The sequence below is a fragment of the Chaetodon auriga genome, chromosome 6 (genome assembly GCF_051107435.1).
Source record: "Chaetodon auriga isolate fChaAug3 chromosome 6, fChaAug3.hap1, whole genome shotgun sequence".
NCBI lineage: Eukaryota > Metazoa > Chordata > Actinopteri > Chaetodontiformes > Chaetodontidae > Chaetodon > Chaetodon auriga.
In genome coordinates this window covers 21,166,131-21,178,947 of record NC_135079.1, presented here as the reverse complement: position 1 = coordinate 21,178,947, position 12,817 = coordinate 21,166,131, and the positions used below count along the sequence as shown (strand labels likewise).

Sequence of the window (12,817 nt, the reverse complement as noted above, 5' to 3'; positions counted from 1 at the left end):
GTTTTGACTTAGCTTTGTTATTTGGTTTTTGGAGTTTTGCCAACTCCCAGCTTGGCTTTGTTTGCTTGTTTCAGACTGATCTCCTGTGTATGACTGCCTGGTTTACCAGTAAAGACCTTGTATCTTTGAACTTTACCTCAAGTCCAGAGGGTTTATGCACTTGAGTCTCTGTATTGTCCAGAATCATTTTCCCCGACCTTAACCAAGTGTTTGAAGTGTCTAAACAGAGCCATAAAGTCATGGGGGGAGAGAGTCATCAGCACACTGAACGAAAGCACGTATGGCTAATAACAATAATAAATAATGAAAGTAACTCAAACAGATTTTTCCTATAGGTATTATCACCTGACCATTTTATCTCGCCTCAGTACTTCATGGTACTGATTATGTATCTTGTAATGCCTCTTCTGCTCGATTACCATTGTCAGTTTTAGTGAAGCAAGTAACCCAAAGAGAGAGAGAGAGAGAGATCTCAGGACAACAGCCAGCGATATGCATGTTGGCTGCTCGCCAAGTTCTACATTTTTTTTTCTCACCCCAAACAAACTCTGAAATAATGAACTTCAACACAACACACAGCCTGCTGCCAACATTATTGTTATGCAAGTGTTCTTTGAGTAATACAATGTCTCAATGCTCAACTCAAAACTGCATCTTATCAGTCCACTTCCTGTCTGCCTCTTTTTCCTCTGCTGATCGTTTTACGAAAAGGTGTGTGTACACATATACAGAGTCATATGTGGTAATCTGTGAAGATTCTTAGTCATCCAGGATGAGGTTATCCAAGGAGGGTTGAATCAAGGACAGCTGGACCTTGAAAATGTTTCGCCTTTCATCCAAGGGGCTTCTTCATTTCTCACTGGCTGGTGCGGAGATTAAATACCTGGGAGGTCGTAGTTTCAATGATTAGGATCATTGAAACCGCCCGCTGGAGCATAAGGCAGGAGTTATCAGAACCCTGTAACACCGAGCTGATAGTAGGCCAGTCCAGGCCAAGGAGAACGAGCACAGATATCTGAGAGATACATTTAAAAATTGTGGATACCCTAACAGGACCTTTGTAAAAACAGCCGCAATATCCTGGAAGAACACCAACATTGTGGGTGGTAAAGAACAGATGTAACAACACTGTCATTTCATACATATCTGGTGTATCTGAGAAACTCAGGTGGAGGACAAACACCACATCCCTGTTCTACCTGAGCAAACGCATGACTCAGTACAGGAGGGCCAAGTCCTCAGGTCAAGACTCAGCAGTTTACCTCCACCTTAAAGAAAAGGGTCCCTCATTGCAGGACAATGTACATGTTTTGGACAGGGAGTGAACGAGGCCATTTACATAAAAACAGAGAAAACATCTCTCAGCAGAGGAGGTCTACGACACCAATTAACCCCCACCGACAATGTTGCCCTTTATCCTTTCCCAGGAGATTTAACAACCATTCACATTTGGCCTCATGTAACAACCCTGACTGTTGTTTACACCTTGTCAGGGGTGACTCCAGTGACGCTAATGACTTCCACCACAACAGCCAGGAGCACAAACAAACCAGGTGGAATCAATTACCTTGATAACGACTCCACAGAGGTTAAATACGTGGGACTCCCCACCAGTCAGAACTGAAGAAGCCCCTCGGATGAGAGGTGAAATGTTTTCAGGTCTCCACTCCATGCAATTACATGCATGTATGTTGCAAATTATTTGTATGTAAATGGCATTTCAGGGAGACTTTTTATCTCAGACGTTAGATGTCAGTCAACGTCAGAATGGCAATCAATGATAATTTCAAACCAGCAGTATGAGGTGGAAATGATGAAACGCTAAAAGCAGAACACGTTCTGTTTTCATAAACACCACTTTATATGTAGGAAATGGCATACTGTATGCATGACTTTATGTTGTTTATGCATCATTTATTTTTATTTCCGTTGTCGTCCCTGGTGTGTTCAGTCTACCAATCTTTACTAACATGAAGGCTGGCATTCCATGTCTGCCCTAGGAAACACTGGACACAATGAACAACAAAAACAAGACCAGAAAACAAAATAGAGCAAACCGTAAAACATGAAACAATGCAAGATAATCATATTCTCTTTAGAAATGCTATCTAATGGCTGCAGTTTAATGAACCGCATCAACATTTCTTAGCAAAACATGAGACTATCTCCAAAATACAGATGGTTATATTGTGTACTAATTCAACATATTTCAGTTTTAAGTAGTTTTTATGATAGACCTCTACATTTCCAGTTTGTAAATTTCTACTTCTGTCACTAAGACAGATAGAATAAATGCAGAATAAAAGCCGCAGCTCTGAATTTGTTTCTTTTCTCCATAGGACACACAATGAAAAAAGTTGTCTGCATATATATTGTGTCATTGTCTTCAACCTTTCATATATGAATTTGTGAAAGCCCCTATGGTCAAGCACAGAGGTCCTACATTTCTGTTAATCCTTCCTAAACCCATTGTTGCTGGTGTGGAATAGCTCTGGTCTTGACTGCAGCCCCAAGACAGCGTGTGCTGGGGTCTGAGCTCTGGTCTGCAGCGTGCGGCATGCAGCCTCATGTGTGCTGAGCCAACAGAACGCCAATTCTGCATAAAGTGACTGGAGGACAAGGTGAGACACATTGTCACCCAGCAGAGCTGCCCGTTCCTAATCCATTAGGTTGTGGGGAGTTCGAGTGTGATGCCTCGTGTGTGTGTGTGTGTGTGTGTGGACAGGGAGCTGTCTCGGTGTCTGAGCCAATAACTGAGTGTGTCTCTGCAAGCTGATGTGACGGAGCTCAGGGTCGCCTAGTTTACAGATGCCCAGGGATGAATACCTTCTGTCACAAGCCCTTTATTCTCTTGTACTCCTCATCAGTCTTTCTGCCTGTCCTCCTTCTCATCACTCTCTCATAACTCGCTCCACGTCTTGTCGGCACTTTCATTTTGTCACTTCCCTGAATCCTCTGGCTTCTTCTCATTCTCTTCCATCATCCTCGCTCTTGTAATTACTATTTTCCTTTTTTTCCCCTCTCTTTTGTGTTCTTACTGTCCATTTATGGGTCTGAGATAGTGAATTTTTTTATTGTATGTATAAATGTTTTTAAAGCACATTTTCGATTCAGTAAATGTACATTTCATTGTTTTTGTGAGGAAAAATTGGAGAAATTATTTTCAAAATTGTCCACCTCGCATTCTCTCTGGACCATTTTTGTCAGTACATGTGCATTGTGTGTTCTGCATGTGTGTGTTCGTGTGTGTGTGTGTGTGTGTGTGTGTGTGTGTGTGTGTGTGTGTGTGTGTGTGTAATCATAGCTGAGCAGACATTGGCAGTCAGCCAAGTTCCTTTCCCCAACAAGAGTGTCACAGGATAAATTTCTACTGTTTACCATCACAATGCAGTCCTGGATGCTGCCAGACTGAACAGTGAGCAGGACTTGTAGGGGTTGACCTCTGACCTTCAAGGTCCCGTGTGTGTGCACAACCAGCAGGTCTGCCAGCGTAAGGAAAGAGGACGTAGAAATTGTGAGTAATTGCGAGTGGTTTGTGTGCTGGAGAAGATAAATACTGTAAGTCGTAAATAAAACTGATTCATGTGGAGCTATGGCAACAAGTCACACGTTACAGTGGTTATTTTTTCCATTCTGTATCTTCCCATCTAGAGGTAGGGAAGAGGTCTGTTGTATATGTGTCATCGAAAAACAGGAATTGAACCCAAATGCAGACCAGGAACTGGTGCAGTAATTTTAGTGACAAGAAAGCAAACCAAACAAAGACTTACAGGAGGGCAAGGCAGGTGAGGTCAAGAAGGATACCAGTCTCAAAATGGCTCTGGAGTCAGGATGTTCTTAGCCTAGCTTAGCATAAAGAATGGAAACGGGGGGAAACAGCTGATCTGGCCCTGTCCAGAGTACAAAAAACATACTACTGCTCATCTGTCTAAAACCCACAAATTGAAACGTCTGGCTTTAATCTGTACACAAAGAAAAACTTTCTTCTTCAAGATTTTTTCCTCAAATGTCACAAAGAATGTAAATAACCATATTTTGCAAAATGTTGCACTAGACTAACTGACCTTTCAGTCAGGACAAAATACACACACAAACACACACACACACACACACACACACACTAGGTTTTCATCACATTTGAGGACATTACACAGACTTATGTACAGATTCAGATTCATTTCCTTACCCTGACCTCAACCCAAGTCTTCACCCTAAAATGTAATGATTAACATTATGAGAAGCTGCATTTTGTCCCCATAAATACGGCGAGTCCCCACAATGTGATTGTGTAAACAGATTTATGTCCCCACAACATGACTAATACATGGGCACAAACACACACACACTCACAATTGTAATGTTGAATCTGTCTGGTATCGTGCTTTGTTATTTGTTCGTCAGTTGCAATTACATTTCCTGACAGTCCACAGTAAAGGACACACACAGGGACTATAAATTAAGACTCTCACATGTACATGCACACATGCACTCTGTCCCTGCTGCAAGTACACATACACTCATGTGCATACATTACTGAAGATACTGTACTACACACACATAGTCACAATTTCACTATTGCTCTACTTGATTTTCACTGACTTTTCCTCCAAAGGTAAGCTATGGCCTCCAGCCATGCAGGAAAGGGTAGCTGGGTCCTACTAAATTAATAATGAAATATGTCATACACAGTGCAGGGCAAGACACAACACACTCCCTCTGTTCATCTGTTCTCTACTCGAACATCAAGAAAGCTTCACAGGTGTAGTTGCTCTGATGCATCTGTCCTTTTCTCTCCTGAGAATTTGGCCACACTCAGAAACCTTTCAGAGTGCTCGCTGTCATTCCTGCTGTCCTCCAGAACTAAAAAGCACGATGCATTAACTAAAATCAGTGAATATAAATGGCTTTTTTCAACCAACATTCCTCATTCTGTCAGATATCAATTTAAAAAAGTTGCCCAAATGAGTCGACTTAAAACTCCTCAAAACTTAAGGTGCGTCATAATGTATGGGTGGCCAAGAAAAGTGTAACAGAAAATCATTTGCAGTGCTTTTAGGGTGCTTATTATGAGGCTATGAGGCTTTTCACCCACGAGAGGACATGTTATTGCCAAAGAGTGAAGTACTGCTCTTCAAACTAATGAAAAAAGCCCCATTCAGCTCAGGAGGAAGAGAAGGATGAAGTGCCTCGAGCAGGCCTGTTTAGAGGGCAGAAGATAAAAACAAAGTGGTGTTTGACAGACTTGGACCAGAATATTTAGATAAAACTGAAAGCAAAATTCGGTTTTGCTTAGAAATCAGTATATACAGGATGTGCAGTACATCCCTGGTGTTTGTCTTGACCTGTGTGTTAATTTGGTCCAAACTGTAATGATGAAAAAGAAGATAAATAAAATTCTAGTAATTTTTCTGCAGTGATAGTTCCCCCTACATATGTGTTGTTTTTGAAGTCGTGGCTTTTATTCTAAATGAGCATCTGAATGATTTGGTTTTATGTTGTAAAATACTAGAAAATACTATATCACCATATGAATACTGCATAGTTAGTCAGTCAGTTATGTTCAGCTCAACATGGACGTAGCCTCTGTGACGTCACCCATAGGTTCCTGAAGAGTCATTGTGAAGCTCAGTGACATCTTGGCAGTGCCTGACTTTATCAAACTCCAGCTAATCGAAAAATAGCCAAAGAGGTAGAGTATGGGTGGAGCTGAAATGGGCCAAATGACGCTGAAATTTAGCAACTAGCTCAGAGTCCATTTCCACAATTAAGCATAACTTTAATCCTTAACGTAATTAAAGTGAGTTATATAAAAATTCACCCCTGTATAGTTGTCATGAATCCAGAAATTAGCTAAAAAGACCAAAACTGTTTTTCATACCAGGCTAAAAAAAAAAAAAAAGCAACAGATGCTGTCCATGTAAACTCTCACTCCCACATGAGAATGGAAAAACAACTCCAAATGTTGAAACAAGCGCGCCAAACCAATGGGTGGGAGTAAAGTCTACATCAACGATATGTCAGTTACCACAGAAGAACAATCTGCGCATGCATAATGAGATATTTTCCTTTGGTTTGCATGTGGACGAGAGGCCAAAACTTTGGCCTTAGACACTTTTTCCCATAGATACTGTACATCCAAAAACTTCTTGATACTCTTTCGATAAATAGAAAATATGTACAGCAGCTGCGCTGTCATTCTAGTTTACATTACACAGAAAGTGGCCATAATTCAAACTGCTGTTCTTTAAGCATTCGGAGCATTCATTGTGAGTGAAAACAAGTATTGTTAATTGGGATTGTTTCATTTTTCAGGCAAAACATTCATAAGCAGTTGTGAAGGTGAATGGAGAAATCCCCTCAGTTGATCTGGAATCTCGTACTGTAGCTGTAAATCTTTGTTTCCATGGCTTGAGCACACCTGAGTGAGGATTTTTAGCATGCTTCAGCCTCATGAATGTTGCATTCTCTCAGTTGATCCCAATGACTTGGACCAACAACAGACCGCTGTATTCAGATTCTGCTGCTGCTTTGCTCCAGAGGTGACAGGGAAGCTGCAGAGCATCGTTCTGCATCCCTATTTCAAATCATGACAAGCTCGAATGAGTGCAGCCTATTGGTCTGCTTGCATGATATAATTCACCTAAAAAATAAATATTTCAAACCACAAAGTACGCTTTCTGTTGTTTGCAAATGTTTCTTTTTCCCTTCCAGTCCTCAAGCATATTTTCTTACACTCTCTGTTTTCCATCATGCATGGGAAGCGGCTGGTGCTGCACACATAGCACAGGACACAGCGCTGATTTAAAAAAAATGTTTCCTTGGGCACGATCGTGGATTTGTGTCCACCTCTGCAGAAACTGATCGGCGTGGCTGCCAGAATGAGTTACTTGTAATGACAATGAAAATCCTTGTTACTGCGCATCACATTTGTGTTCCATCCCTTCCCCCGTGCTGCTGAAATTATTTCAGTCCTCAGCACAGGGTTTGTTTGATTACCACACAGCGTCCTTAGCGCTCAGTCATTTTTTCTGCCAAGCTCTGTGAATAGAACTGAAGGGAGTTCATTTGTCATTCAGTTTCTCCACAGCGTAGCGTCAGGTAGCTTGGCTGTCACAGCATCTGGTTGCACAGTGGTTAGTGATGGATGGAGGAGAACACTGTCAGAGAAAATACTGAAATATGTTCCCTTAAAATCCAGCTTGTCCAAAGCGCATCAGCGTCTCTCCCTCTCTGTCCACAGAGACCCCACAGAAGGATGGTGAAGACGCTGCGTCCTCGTCAGACGCAGCCGCAGACTCCGCCTCCTCCCTGTTCGACCACTGGGGTCACGACCTGGGCCCCGAGAGTCGGCGGGTGGCCCTCAAGAAGTTCCGGTACTATGGCTACAACGGCTACCTTAGCGATCGCATCTCCCTCACCAGGCCGATCCCAGATTTACGACCGGATGGGTGAGTCGGTCGATTGATGTGTGATTGATTAATCTGTATGGATTCCACCTTTGATAGGTGTTCAAGCCTTGATGGCGCTCCAGTAAGAAAGCCTCTGGCTCTCTGTTTCAGGTGCAGAAACATGTCATACTCATCAGACCTTCCTCAGCTGAGCGTCATCTTCATCTTTGTCAACGAGGCCTTGTCAGTGCTGCTGCGCTCCGTCCACACAGCCATCCAGAGGACTCCATCACACCTGCTCAAAGAGATCATCCTGGTGGATGACCACAGCAGCAGCTGTAAGAATCCTAAAACTTGCTGTAATTTCACTTTCATGATACTTGGACAGCACGCCCACTTTTCCTTAACTTAAAGCTAAGCCACAGACGCAGCGCTAACACTCATTCATGCCTCCATCCATCCACAGGGAGCAATCAATTTCAGGTGTGATTCAAAGGTGGATCCCATTTTTATATCTCTCTTGGCAGCAATACTTCTCCTTGAAAGCATTCACCCCTTGGTCATAGGCTTTCTAGGAGAATTTTATAGTATTATCAATATATATATTTGCCCATTGACTGGTTTTCTGCATCATTTTTCACTCTCACTCACTTTGATCTGTTGAGGTGTAGCAGTCCATAGAGGAAACCTTTTGAGGGAAACAAAGTGTGCTGTACTAGCAGGCATAAAATGAACAGAATGGGATCCACTGTTAATAGATTCCTTTCAACAATCTCTGGAGAAGTGACCTTAGATTCATAATACAACTACTGTAAAAGAGGCATAATCTGCTCTGTAGTTTGGGGACCAGCTTGAATGTTTCATGCACAAACCACATGTGGTGAGCTATGCTGAGCGAAGAATAAGTTATTGTCCTTCTACTTGTTTTATAACTCTATGGCTTCAAGTTTCACAGGAGTAAGCTGTGTGAAATGGCAGGTAGTGCTGAGGCAACGTGTGTTCAACGCACTCTCAATAGCACCTCCCATATGTGGTAATTTACACTGCTGGATATGTCTGGCCATCCAAACGAGGGTGTGATGGGAATATTAGTGTCCCCTGTTATGTGGGGAGGTTTTGCATAGGACAGACAGACTGACAGTACTTTTTGCAACAGTTACAGTAGATTGATATCACACTCATGCATTAAACATGAAGCTAGAGCTGGGAATGGGGATGCTTAACTTAGCTTAGCATGAAAACAGGAAGCAAGGAGAAACAGTGGTGGTATAATGGTGATGAACCAGCGTTGATCACCATTATCTTATAAATAATCTGACACCAATGGAAATTGTAAATAACCCACATCATAAGGCCACCGCTCGTCAACATAAAAAGCATCGGTTCTGCAAAAGCCATGGCCTCATGTCCAAACGTCACAAGCTGCATGTGAACACTGCGCTGCTTTCAGAGGCGGAAAAAACTGAGCTTAGCAAACAGGAAACAGGGGACAGCAACACAGGGGTGACAGAGAGAGGAGAGTACTGAGAGAGGACTACTGTCCTCCTGTGGTGACACGTCATCTATGGACTGTTTATGGTATTTAGCTCATCACTGTGACATCTCTGCATGTCACACTTCAGTTAGCTGAGTTGCTAGCGGAAGTTATTCAAGTGTCTCCCTTATTAGTTAAGGCTCAATTTTAATAACAGCATTCAGTCATTGACTGTTATACTTAATCGTCATTATCTGCTCCACTTCTCACTGTCTTGCTTTATTTTTTTTCCTCATCCTCTTTATTTTCTCTCGTGTTTAATTTCCAGAGGGATAACTCCTCTTCCTTTTCCTTTGTTGACTTTCAATCTAGACATCGAGAATGTTACACAAATCATGCAAGTTTGATGGGAATGACATGGGGCCCCTTTGGGGAGCTTTCCTACTGAGATGTCATTGCAAATCATCCATTGGTTGTTAAACATAAACAAGTATTTTGGTTTATTTTTTCATGTTGAGGCTTTTTCTTCCACTTAAAGTGCTTTTAACCTTAAATCTAATTACTAATTACTGTGATGTTGTATGGTGCCATACATTTCGTAGTTATCTTGAGAGACTGCAGATTTTACTGCAGGAAGGCCATATCATGGTTCAAGGTAAATGCTCCCACTAACCTTCTTTTTCACGGCCAGAGTCTTTTGCAACTTGCTGAATGTCAGATCTTTCACGGTGCTTGTGTACTGTATAATGTCCCTCGCATACATAAGGGACAGAAAAAAAAACTTAAATATACAAGCTGTCGTGTGGTTTCCAGAGGTCCATGGGTGTGGAATGAGACTGATAACACTGAAAATGTAATTATCTGTGTCTGTTGTCAAAAAGAGGCAAAGGCAAAGGCAGCAGTTACTACTAAAATATGTTAAAGTCTGAACAGCTGGGGACATCTGAACCAATTCTTTACAATCCTTTTAAATTATACTGTTTTTTCCAATCACCGTATGTCTCTACTTATTGCATCTTAGCTATTTAACCCATGCTTAGACTGATGGAATACATGTCTCGGGACCATTTAGTTGCTGAGGTTCTAATTTAGGTTAGGTTCATACCTGATAGTAAACATATATTTTAAAGACCTCGATCTACTTAGTGTCTATTCTCAGGCTTCAGATAGTTTATCAGGATGTTCCATTTCACATATTTCCATTATAGCTTATATGATTGCACTTGTATTTTAACTGTTTAGTGAATAAACTGAACCAAACTGCATTGAAAATAAGTGTTTTCCAACATGTCAAACAATTCCTTTAAGTCATTAAACCTTTCCAATTATGTATTAGTCTCTGGAGGGATATTGTAGGAATATTATACAGGGCTTGCAAAAATAAAGTTGCTGAATTAGTGGTCCGTTTTTTGTTATTTGCTGATAGTGTGCTGCTCACATTCTTCTTGTGGATTGTTGTTACCCCTGCTGTTTTCATGACACAGAAATATAATAGGCACAATCAATAAAATCTTTCCATGTTTAGGTCGGTTGTTATTTCGTATGGACATAGGAAGGAAATTGATTGAATTAGCCACCTCATTATTTTTAATTGTTTCTACCTTTTCAGTATCGCTTACTGACAGCTTTGCATGTGCTGATCTTTCCTCCAGCACATATCACCAGTGTGGTACACTGTCATGAAACTAGAGCCCCTCAAGCAGACTTAACTGCTTTGAATATGTGTTTGTGGAGCCATACTGTGTTTCCACTGCATGGTACAGCTCTACCTGACACCCTTTTAGCACCATGTACTTTTCTCTGTTTGGTTTTCCACTAGAGATAGTGACCTCTCGATGTAGGCAGGATAAGCTGATTGTCACTGCTACCAAAAAAAAAACTCTGCAGCATCATCTTCAATGTGTCACAACCAAGAAGCTGCAGCCTTTATGCACTGTGACCTACACTGCACATTTACTGACAACCTCGCTGCTAACCTTTTCTCTGCTCCACTCACATTCACCATGATCTGCAGCTCGCTCAACCACAGCAGCAGTCACTCAGCCACACACACCTTACAAACTGTACCATGCAGTAGCTGAGCCTTTTAGACTGTCGCACAGTGGAACCTATTAACTGAAAAAATCCTGCCAAGGTTAATTCAAAACGGGACACGAATCCACTTCAAGTGCATTCTAAAACTTACATGATCTAATCATTGATATCAAATTAAATAGAATTAAGCATTTTTGAAAAATCTTTTCAGTCAGTCTTCTCAAGGTGTGCCCAGCAGACAAAACTGTGGAACATGTCAATGCCAACTTTTTAGAGAGGTACAGGAAAACAGCAGATGTGGAGCCCACTGCATGATATTAAATCTTTTTAACAGATTTTCTACCTTTCACAATACGACTGTAAGTGTTCAAAATCAGAAAAAGTTAACAAACCGTCAGATTAAATTAATGGTTGGAAATAAAGGAAAGTAGGGTGTGATCTTATGGGTTCTATATGGGGCCCCTTAGAGTGTGGGGCCCTGGGTCATGTGTTAAAACATGTCGTGCCAAAAGAGGTTATGTGACTTACAGAGAGCAACAAGTGCTAACGGACACAATACAAGTGAAGAGTTATCAGGTGAATCAGCTGACAAGTAATGTGCCTTATGTAACAGTATTAGCTAAGCTTTGCTAACATTAGCCACTTTAAGCCGTTGGACCAAATAGTGCGTTTGCAGTGTAGAATGTGTTTAAACTCTTACAACACTGCAGTCAAGTAATATCAAAATACAGAGTTAAATGAATTCACAGCAGCTTGATTGGGAGTTTTTCCTCACATTATCGGGCATAGATCGAGAGTTAAATAATTACGGTAAGTACTCACTCCCGCAGGTGAGCAAAGGCCTAGACTGTCTATATTTTATGTCCCACTTATTTTTATTATACTTTGGATGGTGCGCAAAGATCAGGACATGCGCAGGCATTAGATGCACCACTGCTGTATGAAAACAGATTAAAACTTAATACAACAGTCACAGGCGAGGCACGGGTGCAACTTGTCTGTTAGAGAAGTGGCGTTAATAATTGCATCACGTACTATGGAACATATTTCACTTCTGCCAAATCTATAATTACCATTATGAGAAATCTGTCTGCTACCGTCGCCTGCAGATTTTATGGGTCTCTCACTGCTCCTCTGTTCTTCAATAATACAGTATATCAGAGTTTAGTTATGGTAGCTGCACAGGGTTGAATGCTGATTAGCGGAGCAACCAGGGGATAAATAGATTCAACATTTACCTCAAATTACTCCCTCCTAATGCATTACAGCTGTTCAAGTTAACGGAAATGTGATTTAATGCTTTTTCTTTGCGGTGAATAACAATTGCGTGGCAGTAATTCATAATGAAGGTAATTGATGGAAGATAACTCTGAAAGTGAAAGTGCATGATCATTACTGTAGTTTATTGATTGTACATGGTGTAATTATGACAAATGAGGGCCAACTGAGGCTAGATGAAGGCAAAAGTGGAAATGCAGTCACGCTCATTATGCGTTGACACAAGAATAGTAAATTAACAGAGACATCAGGGGTTGTATTCATAAAGCCCCAAAGTGCTGATCAAAGATCACTGAGCCATGCAAACCTCCATTAATGTCACAGTGACATTACTTTGAATCGCTTTGTCTCACTCTTAACCAAATTTCTAGATCATAACTTACGCTAATTCAACAATTTATTCCAAAAATTAGCACTGCAAGTAACGATTATTTCCACTGTCATCCAATCTTACAAATATCTTTTTAATGAAGCAGTAAATTATTTGGTCTGTAAAATGTCAGACAGTTGTGGAAAGAGCCCCACAATTTATATCACAGTGTATTTTCAGCCATACTAGCATTGTGGCTCATCATGCGGCATCGATCAGTCCACGATTTTAGTGAAGTATTTACCGCCATGAAATTTTGTGGATAATGTATTC

At 41.2% G+C, this 12,817-nt stretch overlaps 1 protein-coding gene across 4 annotated transcripts in view; it reads left to right on the top strand.

Annotated features, from left to right (window-relative positions):
* The window catches only part of LOC143322276 (polypeptide N-acetylgalactosaminyltransferase 18-like), a 148,240-nt gene that overhangs the window by 69,327 nt on the left and 66,096 nt on the right, over positions 1-12,817 (top strand). For all 4 annotated transcript variants that reach the window (XM_076733379.1, XM_076733378.1, XM_076733377.1 and 1 more), the window contains exons 2-3: positions 7,241-7,448; positions 7,560-7,726. In XM_076733379.1, the coding sequence (XP_076589494.1) occupies positions 7,241-7,448; positions 7,560-7,726 (375 nt within the window). The remainder of the gene's footprint in view (positions 1-7,240; positions 7,449-7,559; positions 7,727-12,817) is intronic.